This window comes from Cydia strobilella, chromosome Z (assembly GCF_947568885.1).
Source record: "Cydia strobilella chromosome Z, ilCydStro3.1, whole genome shotgun sequence".
Taxonomy (NCBI): domain Eukaryota; kingdom Metazoa; phylum Arthropoda; class Insecta; order Lepidoptera; family Tortricidae; genus Cydia; species Cydia strobilella.
In genome coordinates, this window is record NC_086068.1 from 19,107,677 (window position 1) to 19,125,845 (window position 18,169).

The following is an 18,169-nucleotide window of genomic DNA, read 5'->3' on the forward strand; positions in this document are numbered from 1 at the left end:
TTTTAGTAAGTGAGCTTAGGGTAGGATTACCAGACGTCAGGAATTTTCCTGACATGTCAGGAATTTTGGCCGTTTGTCAGGAATGCGGCAGGTTTTAACCATAAAACTCCCGTGAGACTCAAACATATTAGATTATTTTAAACCGGGTCACTCACGTATTATTTGGCCCGCAGTACACGCCGCGCCCTCGACCAGTGAAGACGTGTCGTGTCTCCGTGAAGACGGTCCTCGTAAATTGGACCGAAACATGTCGAGCTATTCGACTTAATAATACGTGAGTGACCCGGTTTAAAATAATCTAATAATGCGGCAGGTATACGAAAATGCCAGGAATTTTAGTGAATTAGCAGACGTTCTTTATTATATACCTAAAAAGGTACATTGTTCCATTTTACATACTTATATAAATCCGATACAAATCAAATGTAAACAATGTATCAAGCATACATAGATATTTATATTACGGGCTAGCCTAGCCTAGCTAGTAGACATCATTTTTTATCGAATCGTAAAGTCTAGATAGGTTTTGTTAGTCCGGCTAATGATGGGAAGGGAAGGAAAAAGGGTTCCGTACTATTAACTATAAAAACGGTCACCCATCCAAGTACTGACCCCGCCCGACGTTGCTTAACTTCGGTCAAAAATCACGTTTGTTGTATGGGAGCCCCACTTAAATCTCTATTTTATTCTGTTATTAGTATTTGTTGTTATAGCGGCAACCGAAATACATCATCTGTGTTTCGGTTGCCGCTATAACAACAAATACTAAATTCATTTCAGCTGTCTAGCTATCACAGATCACGTGATACAGACTGGTGACAGACAGACAGACGGACGGACAGCGGAGTCTTAGAAATATTCAGCTGTCTAGCTATCACAGATCACGAGATACAGCCTGGTGACAGACAGACAGACGGACAGCGGAGTCTTAGAAATAGGGTCCCGTTTTTACCCTTTGGGTACGGAACCCTTAAAAGGAAGGAGAGAAAATGCCTAGGTTGCAAAAATCGCCTGTAAAGTGTATAGCGTGCTACTACTTTTTAACACGCTTTTATTAGGTCGACCTGTATGTACTAACTAACTATGTAATGGAATCTAAGGTAATTTAACCATCTTCCAAAGATCGTAGCGTCATGAAAATTGGCAGTTGTATGTAGTTCTGATGACAATACAATAATATGGTACTGTCGAACTGATCTGATGATGGAGCCGGAAGATATGAACTTTAACTTCATGATGGAATCAACTATGTAATGGAATCTAAGGTAACAAATTTAACCATCTTCCCGGTTTTCGATGAAGCTGAAAATTTGCATACGCATGTAAGTCGGGTGACAGTGCAATATTATGGTATCATCGAGCTGATCTGATGATGAAGACAGGAGGTGGTCATAGGAAATTTTGTGATAAAACAACGCAACCTAATTGTGTTTGGGGTTTTTAGAATTGTCTCGATGAGTATTAGTTGCCTGTGGAAAAAAAGTACAGTCAGCGATAAAAGCTTGTACCAAAAAAGAAATTTTTGCCAAAAACTTATTTACTTATGTTTTTGTTACAAACAGGTTTGACCCGTCGAAGCCTCCCCCGCCGCTGCCGTCGCACTTGCAGCCCACTAACAACGGGCCATTAAAAAGAAAAGTAGACACAAATGGAAACGGTAAATCTCACTACCTATCAGTTTATTTTATCATTCATTACAAAATTAATAATAATAATTATTTCGATGTATAATAAATTTATGATGTTCTAAATTTGACAAAGTATGCAGTTATTTCTCTAATAAAATCACTATATCGATATAGTTTTGCTCAGCGATAATAATAAATAAATATTATATTTACGCAACATAGCGAACGCTAATCAGTGGCTTTAAAGATGGACCATATTATGCGAATAATTTCGCAAAAAAAATATGACTATCAATTTAGATTCAAAAGCAGAATGTAAACTGCTCTGCAAAATAGATCATTAAAATATCAAATATCTTAACTAAATAAATCTCCGTTGTAGTTTTCCTTAGTGAAGTAGGATCAATGAACTATTTGAACTTCCCTGAAGGTCAGATCCCTGCAGCCACTATAAAGACACAAAATTGCTAAGCATCTTGACTTTTTCCCTTGAAGAATGAGTTGCTCTTGGACGCCGCAGGGTTTTTAAAGGCAGCTACTAGATTTAGTGCCGCAACGCAAAAATATCTGAATAACCACAAGTAACTTTTTATTTTTGGTAGAGTGTGTTATGGACCATAACTTATGGTGTTAGCTTTTAGTAATATCGCTAACTCAGAATCTTAAAGGTTTACATGATTGCTAAAGTTCATTCCATGATACCACACAATCCTACAATTTGTCTTGGGCATACCTCGCCATGCAGTGGTTTCATTCATCTAATATCATTGTATAATAGATAAAACCGGCCAAGTGCGAGTTGGACTCGCGCACGAAGGTATCCGTACCATTACGCAACAAACGGCAAAAAATCATGTTTGTTGTATGGGAGCCCCACTTAAGAGCCCTTATTCCCTGGAGCGTTTACCGATTTCACGAAATAACACTCAATAGATGGCGTTGACGCGCGGTACGCGAGCGCCGGCAACTATAACGCGTTTTGAACGCAGAGACGAATAATCTTGATCGTTGTCGATTTGAATAGCAAGTTACATTATTTTTGTTGTTATAGCCACTCTTATATTTCATTTTATGTGCATGGTAGTAGTAAATTCAGTATATTATGTTAAGAAAATATACATACTTGTACCCAGAGTTGACGAGGGTGCCTAGCCAAGATGCCAACCGTTTAGGTACCTATAGTTTACATTATTAAATATCTTAACTAAATAAATCTCCGTTGTAGTTTTCCTTAGTGAAGTAGGATCAATGAACTATTTGAACTTCCCTGAAGGTCAGATCCCTGCAGCCACTATAAAGACACAAAATTGCTAAGCATCTTGACTTTTTCCCCTTGAAGAATGAGTTGCTCTTGGACGCCGCAGGGTTTTTATAGGCAGCTATCTGAATAACCACAAGTAACTTTTTATTTTGGGCAGTGTGTTATGGACCATAACTTATGGTGTTAGCTTTTAGTAATGTCGCTAACTCAGAATCTTAAATGTTTACATGATTGCTAAAGTTCATTCCATGATACCACACAATCGTACAATTTGTCTTGGGCATACCTGCGCGCATTTGTATATATGACACATCCAGAAGTAATTTATTAATGTAGTCTACAACCAGAAAAATAACAACTTATCAAAAATCATCTAAACATACTTAAAAATCCGAAAAGCTGCATACCGTTTTTACAACGCAGGTACGCCGCGCGACACAACATTTTTTTTAACAGAGTTATAAACGAAAAATGTTTGACAAGTTTACTATTCTACATAGAAGGATAACTGGGCTATTCACAAGTTTTTTTTTTCTAGAGCTAATCGCCATAGTTTTATTTCTGTAGTGTTTTTTTTTTTAATTTTGAATTTCTCGTATTTTTGTATGGGTGAGTGAAAATTTAGTAACAGAAATAAATTCTTCAACCTCGAATTACACGAAAAACACACCAAACTTGATATATTTGCTAGATGTATGCAGATATAATAAATTTTAGAGTGAGGCGCGCCGGAGACACTTCCCTCCCCTCCCCTGCCCACCTGTAGGGGGGACCTAGTGGCAACCGGGCTAAATCAGCTCAGATCACCCCCAGAAACAACTGTTCCAAACGGTTTGCTTTGTCTCAAAAATGCAAGGTGGTGGACCTAAGATCTGCTATTATCAATATTATCATACAGAACGGCAACACACCGCCCCGCCCCGACTCGAATTACCTCGCCCCGCGACAGAAATCTGGCGGATTCCTGGCGTACTCTCAGTACTATTTTTAAGCAACATACTTACACTATGACGCATGACGCGTGTATAGACGTGCCTTTCACACATAGAAACGCAAGTGATTTTTGATGTATAGCGTGTCCGCCCTGTGGCCTAGCCAAGATGCCAGTCGTTCGTTCCGTAGCGAACGATAGGGTAATCTCTCTCTATCACTTTTCCATATTAGTGCGACAGAGACGGTTGCGTTTCGTTCGCTACGGAGCGTTAGCGGTTGGCATCTCGGCTAGGCACCCTGGTCATCTGCAAAGCGAAACACATACGGAACGCGTTTCAGTGGCCAGCCCGCGTGGCGGCCCATTACAGTGGCCAGCTATAAATTTGGTTTTAATGTAAACTATAGGTGCCTAGCCAAGATGCCAGTCGTTCGTTCCGTGCGAATTATAGGGTAATCTCTCTCTAACACTTACATATTAATGCGACAGAGACAGTTGCGTTTCGTTCGCTACGGAGCGTAAACGGTTGGCATCTTGGCTAGGCACCCTGGTCACCTGGAAAGCGAAAGACATACGGAACGCGTTTCTACTACCCATTTTAGAGGCCAACTACAGATTTGGTTTTAATGTAAACTATAGGTACCTAAACGGTTGGCATCTTGTCTAGGCACCCTGAACAGACCCGAATCACCTAAGCGAAAAAAAAATATTTGCGGTATAAAATGTACGTATCACCTAAGGATCAAGATTTTCTAATCGCAGTATACAGCTCTTCTCGGAACTAGCTCGCTGGTTACGAACGCAACGAACGCCTGACGATCGAGCACAGGTCCGTCCCCTAAGCGCGCTCGGCGGAGACTGAGCGGTGAGCGCGCAGCGTCGGTGCAGCGTGATTTATACGTCTTTTAAAAATATTTAAATTCACGGCAAAATAGGTCCTATAGTTATGATTTTTTTTATGGGTTCACATAAAGTTAGAGTTTGCTATAATATTATTTTGAGGACAAAATATAAGTACAATTTGCGATAAAAAAATATAATGCGACCCTGTTTTCACCGAAAAAATTAAGAAAACTCGGAAGGTATTTTATCAATTTTTTTTAATGAATCTTTGATTTTCAACAATTTCAGCCCCTCGTACAAGATATGGTGAATTGAATTGTAATTATTCATGTACCAAATAATTCTTGTTTACTGCAAAATTGACAACTAAAACGACACTTCTCACTACAAATTTTGAAAAATACTCCCAAGAAAACTCATTTATTTTAGTTTTAAAAAGAGAAAATGAAAACTAACTATTACGGCCGCTAGTTTAGGATATGATTATTTAAGAAAGTTAACAGTTTTTGAATAAACACTAATAGTTACGTCGTAATGTTAAATGAAAAAGGAAGCATTTTGCAAAATACGCTCGTTTGTAGGAGTAAGGACTCTTAAATCAAACATCAAACATTTATTCAGCAAATAGGCCACAGGGCACAGGGGCACTTTTACATGTCAATTTTTACAAACAATAAGATTCACCCAAAATTACAAAAAAAAAACAATTACATAAATATAAATGTCAAACTACACAAAAAAGCTAATAAAAAATATACAAACAACAGAATATTTATTTTATTCTGTTTTTAGTATTTGTTGTTATGGACCGCGAGCCAGGCGCAAATTTCGTCAGTCATCGCCTCCCGGGCGAAAACTCGTATAGCGGTTAACGGCTATGTATGACGAACCCTCGTGAACGTCAGCTGCCGCTCCGTTGGTGGGTTGAGGAATGGCAGCCACCGAAGCGCGTAACACGGTCTTTCCACCGCGATACAACCGGCTGACGATTTGTTTTATTAACAATAGCATCTAAACTATCATCTAACAAAGTATCAAACGGGAGGCGATGACGCCGATGACTGAAAATAATTTTCTTTTTTACATGTTCATGTGACCAGCTGACGGTCTTTCCACAGCGATACAATCGGCTGACGATTTTGTTTATTTACAATAGCATCTGAACTATCATCTGACAAAGTATCAAGCGGGAGGCGATGACAAAAAAAAAATTATAGACTTTATTTGCTGCCATTCCTCAACCCACCAACGGAGCGGCAGCTGACGTTCACGAGGGTTCATCATACATAGCCGTTACCACTATACGAGTTTTCGCCCGGGAGGCGATTGGTCATGAAATCTGTTCCTGGCCCGCGGTCTATTATAGCGGCAACAGAAATACATCATCTGTGAAAATTTCAACTGTCTAGCTATCACGGTTCATGAAAAGACAGACGGACAGTGGAGTCTTAGTAATAGGGTCCCGTTATTACTAAGACTACACTGAGTGATTTTTTTTATTACCCTTTGGGTTACGGAACCCTAAAAAACGAAAACCCTGTTATAAACAGAGTTCGACGTTGCTGTTTAATATTTATATGGATGTATTAGCCGAAGATACGTTATAAAGCCTGACCAGGAATATATGATCATTGTCAAGAGGGCGCTGTTATTTTCATGTATAGGGTGACAGTTCAGTATAGTATGAAAATATTAGTTCCAGTGAAATTCCGCAACATTGGACAAAGCCGAAATGTATATGCTAATAGGGTATTTAGAATTAGGTCGGGTTGCACCAACCCGTCTGTCACCGTTTTAGCGTTCGCTACATTTTATTGTATGGGAAGTTTCATAGTTAATTATAGTTAGTTTTATAGTTAGTTTGCATTAATTATTTTTATATGATTTTGACCCATGTTCTTTCACTGATATGAGTTAAAATTATAAATAACAAATGAAACGGCCAACGCCCTCTATACGAGAGTAGGCCAAAGCTTGTGGCGTCATCTGATCGAGAATCAAATTTTCGTGATTTTCGAGTCACGTTTTTTCCTTAGACTGTATCCATCTATTACGGAGTTATATCTATCTTCGTTCTAAGTGACTTAGAACTCGAGATATTAATAATTAACAATTTAAAATGGCTGCCATAGAATTAAATATGGCCGACGGAGGAGTTGATTCCTATCAAAAACAAAGCTATGGATCTTACAAGTGCCTGAAAAAAATTAGTGCTTTTGTCCAGCGTGTCCACATTTACGTCAATTTATTATTATCCCGACGAATTCATTGTTATTCCGACACACTTGGCCGGTTTTTTATATGATAAGATTGATGAAAGAGCACCTGCAATGTCTGTTACGTTTTGTTGTTAATGTATTACAATAAATTAATCGGGTCTCTATTGTTTTCCATAAAGTTTTATGCCATAATGTATTGTATGTCCGCATTTTGGTTGGATATAATTTGGTTTTTCTCAGAAACGCGTAACTTTTCAGGATTGCCATAAAACAAACGAAAATCCTGAAAAGTTAACGGTTTCAGAAATATGGCTTATGATAATCTGACAATTATGATTTTCAATAATTAATTAATTATGTCAAACAAAACCCCAAACTAATAATTTCTAAATCTGGATAAGAGTATAGTTTTCACTACGTTACATTACATAGTATTGCCTGAGGAACTAAGAGATTAATAAATTGTCTTGAGTGGCGTTTTAATTTCAGAATGTCGTTTGGTATAGTAATCATACTATATAAATCTAGATGTAAGCTGGGTTAAAAAAATAATGCAGTTGTTTGTAGTATTAGTGTAATGATAACTCATGAGAGTTGGCTAATTTTGAGTTTTGCTTGGCGCTGATCGATTCTGTTCTCAGCTGCAACAAACAAGATTCGGAAACCCGATGGTCCTGAAGTGTCAGAGCAACACTGCGAATGCTGTGTCCAGCGTGAATTAAGGTTTGCTATCGCTATTTGACTTAACATACCTATAATTGCATGACTATACCTTAGTAACAGTTTTTATATCGCACTTGACGTTACGAGTATGCTTTAAGTCAATCTGGTGAATATGTATTTAACTGAAAAGTAATTTCTTATGTTTTATTTTATGCATAGCGCGTTTAAATAAACAAATATACCATTTTGTTATAAGCGAATTTGAAATGCTTTCAAATAATATTTTAGTGCTTAAGCTGATACTAAAATGTGTAAGATATATATTTATATAATGGGTCCCAACTCGATGTCAAAGGGATGTGTAGCTTGACAAAAATCTATTTAACACAGCCATGTAAATAATAATAATTTTAATAAATTCAATTCACTCAATTCATTCTATATTAATAATATATTTCTTTATTTCGGACATACAATGTATCCATAGAGTTAGTAAAAGAAGCAAATATCCTAATCTCTTAAAAAGCTGTGCGAAAAAACCTATTTATAAATCGAGTGAATGAAATCGTAGCCGTTTAATTTGTCGAGTTAATTTAATAGTATTTTAACAATTAAACTTAATTCAAAGTAAAGCTGAAGCGGTACATATTAAAAGAGCGCAGCGATTTTAGTATTTTTGTACAAAATGAGAAAGTGCTGCCGTTTTGATCAAAAACTTGAGCCTAAGAAGGCTGGTTTTCTATCAGGGCTAAGCTGAACTACATTTACATACAATTCGGCCACACTAAGCAGTAAGCAACGAGTGTATTCATTATGTTAACATAACGCGGCTTAGATCTAGCGGGAAATGAGCCTTAACGAGAATCGTTGATATCTACCGAATGCATTTGTTGATGGTAGTCATAGAGTACGTCGTGCTCCACTCTAATGATAATTTAGTAATGTGGTGGGGAACTTGACTACCATAATTCAATACTTACTGTGGCGATCGTATTGTATGGACACTCCTTCTTTTCGTACATTCTTTTCAACACACTTGCTTAAAGTTCTTCATTATAACTTTCACGCAGGCATACAGGGTAGTTACACCTTTTATTACACCGAATAACGTTTTTTTTAAAATTTCTATATACCATGCAAAAAAAGAATTAAATTTAATTACTTACTTACTAATTTACTGTACCTATATAACTTATTTATTTTGTTATATCAACATAGGTATGGTAATAAAAATTACATTTTAGTAAATGACAGTGTTGGGCGCAATTAATTACTTGTGCAATTTAATTACTAATTGAATTGCATGTAATTAAATTGTTTGTAATTGAATTGCATGAAAATTTAATAACATTCATTCTTACTGTATGTTTTAAACATTAACTTTAACCCCATGGCATAAAAATGTAACATTTTAATGCTTGGATTTCCCATACATAAAACTGTTTTTTTATTTATGTATTATTTTCCCTTATACAAAATATTTTATATAAAAACTCAACACTGTAAGTTTAGTCAAATTTAAAGCTCATTAATAATTTTAATATGATTTTGAATAAAACAGATGATCGAAAACTTGTATTCAATGAACGTAATTTGTAATTGAGTAAAGTAATTAATTTAAAATTTCAATTTCAAACTGTAATTAAAAATGTTATTGCAATCGCAATTACTTTTTACATGTTATTAAAATTATTAATTTCAATTACTAATTGTAACTGCAATTGTTAATTAGTAATTCAATTACTCCGTCGGACGTACCGTTTGCGATGTACAAGCAAAAGAATGATGCACACGGTGTGCACACCTGGGATGGAGCAAACTCGGATTACACGTATTAAATCACATTTAGAAACGGGTCTATCGCGAATTTATTTTGTTACCTTTATTTACCGACGTTTCGACACATGTTTCACTGGTCGTGGTCGCGGCTAACTGACGTCCCAGCAAAATGTCAAAACAGAGATTTGTGTGACTACCCCACGAAAAGTGCATGTAAAGTTTGAGGTAGACATCACATTTTCAAACCACCCACTACACATAAAAGTTAATTATTGTCAATAGTCCGACACACAACACACAACATTGCGCACACATCCGAAGATAGATCCCTTGGCTTTAACTTCTCACTTCTTCTTCTTCTTCGGATTACACGCATTTAGGACCAAATGAAGGTATTAAAACTAGGGATGTACCGACTAGTCGGGAAAGCAGACTATCCGGCCACATTTGTAGTCGGCGACTAGTCGGCAAATTAGCCGAATAGTCGGCACTCTTTAATATACAGGAAAGAAAAGAAAAAAATAGTAAAATACCAATATTTATTTTAAAGATTTTTTTATTTCAACTCTCTTAAGTACGTTAGTAAAATTTACAGTACATATGGTGCTACTTTCTCGCACTAGTGCGGAAAGTGCACTTTTTGTGCATATGTCGAAAGTTTAAAGGGCCATATGTACTGTAAAACGTTGTTCGATACACGTGCGAATAGGTAATTCGCAACTCGTGTCGATTTAAAACACTCCCTGCGGTCGTGTTTTAATTTATCGCCACTCGTTTCGAATTTCCTCTTTTCCGCACTTGTATCGAAAATAACTATTAACAAATGATCACGGCTTCGGCGGCCCTAATTCGCTAGCATTTCTCCGTATCATGCTTCAAAACTTGTATCACCGAATTAGGCGTGTCACCAAATAATGCGAGTTTACCCTACTTTATTTTGTACCAAAGGCAAGTTATGGTCAAGAAATGTTAATGTATCCGCTCGTTCGGGAAGCAGACAGTTTCTTTTTGATTCGTATATGTTTCCGGCTTCCGAAAACAGACGATCACTATAGACCGAGCTACTTGGGCAATACATGTACAGCTATATTTCTGGAAGTCTTGCTTGAGCAGTTTTGGCGCCACCACTCAAACGGATCTTACGGATCAGTCATACGTAAACATGAACGCAAGACTTGTGCTGCCAGAGGGCCTACCGCGAACCACGTTCGACGTGTTGCATCCCTGTCACACTTATGTACGAATTTACAAGTGCGACGGAGTGACAACACGTTGAACGTGGTTCGCGGTCGGCCCTCAGGAACGAGGCGACCGAAACGGTTCCGATTGCATCCGAACTCTGCCGAAACCAATGATCGGCCAAGTAGACTAGTCGAAGTCGGAGTAGTCGGCATCTGAGCGCCGACTAGTCGGCTAGTCAGCCAAATCCATATTAAAACGTACGTTTTCCAATTAGCACCAACTGAAAATTTTAAACGTCGTCAATGAAATTGTGGTGTGTAATTAATATTATTTGCCCTTTTTAAATCATGGATGTATGACAAAGAAATGTTTGCCTTTTATGCTTCGCGTTAAAAATTATAAAAGAACCCCACCAGTGGTATTCATGTTTTGGATTTGGCATTGAGTTTAGCTTAAATCGGATTTTTGGCAAGTGTGATGAAAAACAATGTAGGAAATACAAAATTGTAAACTGGATTAAAAGATAAAGAATCCGCCATCTTTGATCTACCATATCCCTCATAATGTACAGTGTACAATAAATACCTTATTTTAATAACATTTTATAAATGATGTATTTTTTTTTCAGGATTGACGGGTACAAGCAGCAGATGGAAGCCTTGCACAATGAGGAAGAGACGCAAATATTATTGTACAAAAAGAAATTACAGGAGTATGAAATTGGAAGAGATATTTTAAAGAAACTCGTGGGACCAGAACTTTTCGCCGTATTTGACAATCTGATTGAGGTAAAGCCTGACCAGGAATATATGATCATTGCCAAGAGGGCGCTATTATTCTCATTTATATGGCAACAGTTCAGTATAGTCTGAACAATGTGGATTGGCAACTCGTTTGACTTACATCTACTTTTATTCACCGTAATCAAAATCAGAACCCATTTATTTGCTGTCTACACTTTTTTTTTATAGTCGGTACTTTTTTGCCGTAAAATTCATGTATTTTCTTACGTATCACACATAGGTCAGAATCGTCTAATTTGCATCTTCTTTTTTATTTTTGGTTTCCATAAAACCTCAGGAGGTACAACCTTCTCTCGTAATCCGCGTAATCGAATATAAATTTACATATATGTATTTAATTTAGTCGTAACATACCAGCCGGGCTAGCACATGATTGGCGCGAGAATATCTCGCCGCGACATAGACTACCCGTCCCTCTTTAATTCATACAATTAGTAAAAGACGGGTAGTCTATCTCGCGGTGAGATACTGTCGCGCCAATCGTGTGCTCGGCCTACTGATGGTGTAACTACTATTAGCCACGCCATCAGCTCAGCTCAGCTCTATAGTTGAAAAATTCGTTTCGTCTATCATGTTATTCCATTCTGGGAAGAGGCCTACATCCAAGATTGGATCACCAAAAGGCCACCATGATGATGATGATGGTCATGTTCCTAGGTATATATTCCGTAACCTTAACAAGATTGATCGTAGCTAAATTAGCGGTTTCACTCACGTATTTTTAGTCACTCGTGCGACATGTTGTGTGTTTAGCTAAGTTAATATGTCTCACGATAGTTTAAATTCGAAGATTGATCGTCTCCAAAGCCCATAGTAAATATTTTTCCAACTCGAAACTCATTTTTGTTACTGTGTTTCCTCGCTTGTATAAGGCCTACTGTCCACGGAAGCGAAGCTGCATAGACGCGTACTCGTCATTGTACGCTTGCTTGCAGCCTACATACAAAACCGCACAACTCTGTTGACGGAGCGGCAACGTCGCGTCAGCGACGCTGCATGCAAGCTTCACGCCGCTGGGCGTACTGCATGTCATACGCCGGGCTACATCGCAAGGAATAGCACGTTGAGTTTTTGTAAATAACATCTTCATCGTTGGACGACATTCTCACGAATGAAAGGAAATGTAGGCTACGATACGCTTACGCTACGCTTCGTGGACAACGTCTGTACGCCGGGCTACATGGCAGCTGCACTGTGTATTCATGCAGCGTCTATGCAGCTACGCGTCGTGGACAGTAGGCCTAACATAACACTACAATAACTAAGTCGTAATAACCAGACTATAATGATATTTTGATTTGTTTACCTGTCAGCTCTGATGTTAATTTGGAAATGTTTTGTAGCGAAATAGTTTAATGACCCGAACTGTTCTTTTCAAGCAGTTTATTATTTACATTATTAACAATGTTCCGCTCCTGACTATGTATAGTTTTGGGCATTTTTGTCATTTATTATTTAATATTCAACCCTTAAGCATTATTCAAGTCTCAGAATAATTACTAAAGCATAGAAGCCGGGCAAAAATAAGAGCTTGGTAAAATGTATCGTATTCACAACACGCTATTACTTTTTGTCTATGAGCGAGTGAGACAACAATCGCAAGTTCTTTCGTTTTTTTAGTATTGTCACAAGATGAACTGAGGAAAATGTCAAATGGTGGTTTTTGGTTATCATTTAATCCAGCCAAATAAAAATATATGTTTGTTATTTGACAGGTAGGTGTCAACTGTAACAACTTTACATAGTCGTATTATTTTAGTTGAAATATTTCGCAGAATTTCAGCGGTCATCTTGCTTTATTTTAATTACCTATATATTGTTGCTATTCCTGAAAGATTGTTGGAAAACGTTCTGAGTTTTTATTTGTAATGGTTTGAAGTTCCATATGTGATAATGTCTTGTGTGATCGAGGGCTGTAAATCGCATACAGGAAGAAAAGAAAATACGCACAAACCGGTAACCTTTAATCGGTGAGTTTTGTTCAATTTTGAAGAAATTAATTTATAGGATTTGACCCTAAACATTGAAATCGATATGTTATGTAATTATTACTTGCATTCACCCCTGTATAGATTTTTGCATATATTTTCGAAATTTTCTGCTGACTATGAAAGGTTATATTTTTGGCATAGTGATGTACTGTGTATTTATCGACCTCAGATCAATAACCTATCGGCATTTACAGCTTTCTTATAGTTTGGCCCAGGACTGTCTCATTTTAATTGATGAGTACAGTCAAGGGCATAAATATATATACATTCCCAAAGTCTAAAAAATATGTGTACGCTCTTACACCTTAGACAATAAAGTCGTGTTCACATATTTTTGAGCCATTTGTTTGGATCGATATTTTTGCCTTCGATTGTACCTATAGTTTTCTTTGTTCTTACTTACTGAGAGATTGTGTTTGCCAGACTATAGTATAATACTAAAAACCGGTCAAGTGCGGTTCGGACGCGCGCACCAAGGGTTCCGTACTTTTTAGTATTTGTTGTTGTAGCGGCAACAGAAATACATCATCTGTGAAAATTTCAACTGTCTAGCTATCACGGTTCATGAGATACAGCCTTGTGACAGACAAGAAGGACGGCGAAGTCTTAGTAATTGGGTCCCGTTTGGGTACGGAACCCTAATAAAAAAAACATTAATGATCATTGATGAATGTTCCTTTACCTTTTATTAATATTGTTGGTTTACCTATCTCATAAAACTCATCTTTTTATTTCATATTTCCAAAGGACGAGGAATAGGGGATATTACTGCAATGTTCTGCCACCAGAGTGCAGCACTAGCCTTTTTAGTAAACGGTAGAGTAACTTACTTATACATACTGTACCTTTAACAGGTTTTTGACAAGTTTTCAGAGGACCTACCGGAAAACTCGAATCCGAAATTTCGTTATCTGCCTCTTTATCGCTCGAATACGCAAGAGTGACAGAGATGTTATATAACGAAAGCTCGATTTTCTTGTTTCGCGATAGACCCTCAGATTGTGGTAGTGGCGCCACCTACTCAGAGTTTCTCGTAATATTCCCTATTATTAAATTGAAAAAAATATATTACACGAACTTTTTTTTTCATTTCCTATTTGGTACATGACTAGAAACTATACTTAGTTATAGTTATATTAGCATTAGAATAAAAGGTAAACCATTTGCACGTGTCTTTTTATTGACTAGTTTTTTTTTTGTAAATATAGCAATATTTTACTTATGAAAGCAAAAGTATGTAAATGATCGTATATTATATTTGTTGTGGCTTATTTTCAAAAGTGTTTTTCAATAAAACGACACGTTAAGATGGCTCGCCTTCTTTCCAATGATAAGAAAACGAGAGATATAGTTAGACGGTTCTGAGTGGTAGACTGCAAATGAGATAAAAGCTATATTAGGTACATGCATAAATCCTCATATAAGGCGGCTCTTTGATTACAAGGATTGCATAATTTTTAGGGTTCCGTACCCAAAGGGTAAAAACGGGACCCTATTACTAAGACTCCGATGTCCGTCTGTCTGTCACCAGGCTGTATCTCATGAACCGTGATAGCTAGACAGTTGAAATTTTCACAGATGATGTATTTCTGTTGCCGCTATAACAACAAATACTAAAAACAGAATAATATAAATATTTAAATGGGGCTCCCATACAACAAACGTGATTTTTTTGCTGTTTTTTTCCGTAATGGTACGGAACCCTTCGTGCGCGAGTCCGACTCGCACTTGGCCGGTTTTTATGATTTCTAGAATATGAAAATTGTAAAAAGTATAAAAGTTATGCAATCATTGTATTCAACGAGCCGCCTTCTACAGATTTCTTGAAATTGCCGCGTTGTTTCAGGTTCAACTTTCATTAGCCAGACTATTAATTTGCCAATTTCGTGATAATTTTTTTACACGTCACATAAACATGCATAATTTTTCGATATAAAAAGTCGACACAGTTACTTCCCTAGCAAATTATGAAACTTGTGACACCCTACAAATGAGAAATAACAAACATATATACATCTCTTTTTGACACATTATCTAATTCGTAAGGAAGTTAGGGACGGGTATACATGTTTGCGAAGCATTTTTGCCCGGCTTCTATGCTTTAGTTATTATTCTGAGATTCAAGTAAACCGCCACAATGACACTGACAACAATGTTTGCGAAGCATTTTTGCCCGGCTTCTATGCTTTAGTTATTATTCTGAGATTCAAGTAAACCGCCACAATGACACTGACAACAATGTTTGCGAAGCATTTTTGCCCGGCTTCTATGCTTTAGTTATTATTCTGAGATTCAAGTAAACCGCCACAATGACACTGACAACAGTGACAACCTATCATGCATTGCAATGGAGACATTGGGCCCGTGATCGACTGACACCAAGAATTTTGTAAAGGAAGTGTCGGTCCGGTTGATAGGCATCTCAGGCGATCATAGGGCGGGCGCTTTCTGTATGTCCGCTGACCAAGGTCCCATTGTCTCCACTGCAAGCGCCGCAAACTCATAATCTCGCAGTAAAGATGAGTATTTGCGGCGCTTGAGTAGTTGGGCCTGGTCGGCAGCAGCGCCGGCCTGTGCACGGGTAGCTTGGATGTGGGACTGTGCAAAGGTGTCCACGCATGTGGCGTCCCACACCAGTGGCCTACCTAGTTTCCACGGCACCATTGTTGCTCCGTCGGGTCGCTTGCCATCGTCTCTCACCATACCTGCGGGTTCAAGAATGGCAGGCACGGAGACGGTGGCAAGCGAGCGGTTGATCAAATCATTAATGGTGCCGTGGCGGTAAAGTCGGCCGGCGCTTTTGATACATGAGAGGCCATGTCGACCCAGCTGATCCACACTTTTGCCGCAGGCATAATTTGGAGCCGGTTCTTAGACAGACGGCTATTCTCAGTGTATTCTTATCTAAAACTGTACCGATGTTATGTGATGGCAGGGCGTAAATAAAAACTGAATAAAGTTTTTTGCTGGTGCTGAATTACAAAAAAATATAACAAATCTAAAATCAGAAATTATTTTTATTTAAAGTGACTACATTTGTAAACAAAAAACTTAAATGTCCTCTTCGGGTTCACCGGTAGACCGGTTCACCGGTAGAACTGAAAAAGAAAAGTCGTTTTGAGAAGTACTCATACCATTCCAATACCTACAAAATCACCGATCATACATGAACTGGTTGCTGTAGATTACTGTTGAATTATTTTTGTGCCTGTAGATTTACTGTTGAATTCTTTTTGTGCCTAGTTGATTACCATTAAACCTATAATTTTGTGCCAGACCTACATATAATCAGTGGTCAGCATGCAAAATAACCCTGGATTGAAAATTACATTCTTACTTTTGATTTGTACAGCCACCTTTACATTATTTAGACTGGGCTGTGCATGGTAAGCTGACGCGACGACACCCACAATGCATAGTTTCGCAGCCAGATTTGCAGCCACAATGGTCCAAGAGGCTTAATTGCGACCAAATCGCTGTAACTGCCGACCATTCCCGGAGTCCAACTCTCTTTTTCCTCAGTCCATCCCCAAGAAGATGGACATGGTATGGAGACTTTTGGTTTCAGAGCGTTTCCCCATATATGGCCCGTTTGGTAAGCCGCTCGAAGTGCATGTTTATAGAGAGCAGCTGATGTAGGCGGCAGGCTTGTCACAAGCTTGTTTTTTGAAGCAAACAAATCTTTGCGAACTTCATTTACGTTTATGTGTTCCGTTTGGCCAAACAATAACACAAATCTAGGGTTACTTTATACTAAAATTAAAATATGTAGTTACACACCTGACAACTGACAAAATCAAAAACTTAAAAGTTGACGTACTCCTATTTTCCCGTCTTTTTATAGTGGCCAGAGAAAGTCAGCTTGATCTGAACGAATTCTTCCAGTATGAAAACCAAATTTGTCCACCTTCGTTGTCAGTCAGTGGAGGGCTTCGTTCAGGGAATAAATCTGATTTGGCCGAGAAATAAGAACGAGCAGCTTACCAACTGGGCCATATATGGGGAAACGCTCTGAAATCAGAAGTTTCCATACCATGTCCATCTTCTTTGGGATGGACTAAGGAGAAAGAGAGTTGGACTCCGGAATGGTCGGCAGTTACAGCGATTTGGTCGCAATTAAGCCTCTTGGAACATTGTGGCTGCAAATCTGGCTGCGAAACTATGCGTTGTGGGTGTCGTCGCGTCAGCTTACCATGCACAGCCCAGTGTAAATCATGTAAAGGTGGCTGTACAAATCAAAAGTTAGTTAATGTAATTTTCAATCCAGGCATGCTGGCCACTGATTATAGGTCTGGCACAAAATTATAGGTTTAATGGTTATCAACTAGGCACAAAAATAATTCAACAGTAATCTACAGGCACAAAAATAATTCAAAAGTAATCTTCAGCAACTAGACATGTGCGCCGCGCCGCCGCCGCCGACGATTTTTCCACGCCGCCGCCGCCGGTCAATTTGACCGGCGTATAATCGGCGTGGAAAATTTTGATACCGATCGTGTCTTATTGCATGTTGCGTAGTGAGTAGGTCAGAGGTATAATTTAAAGATCCTTATGCTTTTTCGCTTATTATTTGCCAGTGAAACAAATTAGCATCATTTTGGTCGTAACGAATTAGCGCTAATTTAAAGTATTATCTCATAAAACGTTTCTCAAGCGACTTAAATTTTCCGTCGGACGGCTCGTCTATTTAATCTTTGGGTTGTCGACTAGTCGCTCGCAGTATGTAGGTCTCAAGACACGCTGGTTTGCCCTGCAGCAAGTGCCATGCGACAAGGGACAGTTCTAAGACATTCCGTTGAGCGAATCAACCTGCCAGAGACGTTTACTTTCAAAAACGACGACATCTGATTATCTGTCTGATAAGTTTAG

The 18,169-nt window shown here is 38.1% G+C and overlaps 1 protein-coding gene across 2 annotated transcripts in view; it reads left to right on the plus strand.

The window, feature by feature from the left end:
• Nucleotides 1-18,169, plus strand: part of LOC134754262 (atrophin-1-like) — a 76,710-nt gene that overhangs the window by 19,734 nt on the left and 38,807 nt on the right. For both annotated transcript variants that reach the window (XM_063690475.1, XM_063690476.1), the window contains exons 4-6: nt 1,563-1,657; nt 7,524-7,605; nt 11,135-11,294. In XM_063690475.1, the coding sequence (XP_063546545.1) occupies nt 1,563-1,657; nt 7,524-7,605; nt 11,135-11,294 (337 nt within the window). The remainder of the gene's footprint in view (nt 1-1,562; nt 1,658-7,523; nt 7,606-11,134; nt 11,295-18,169) is intronic.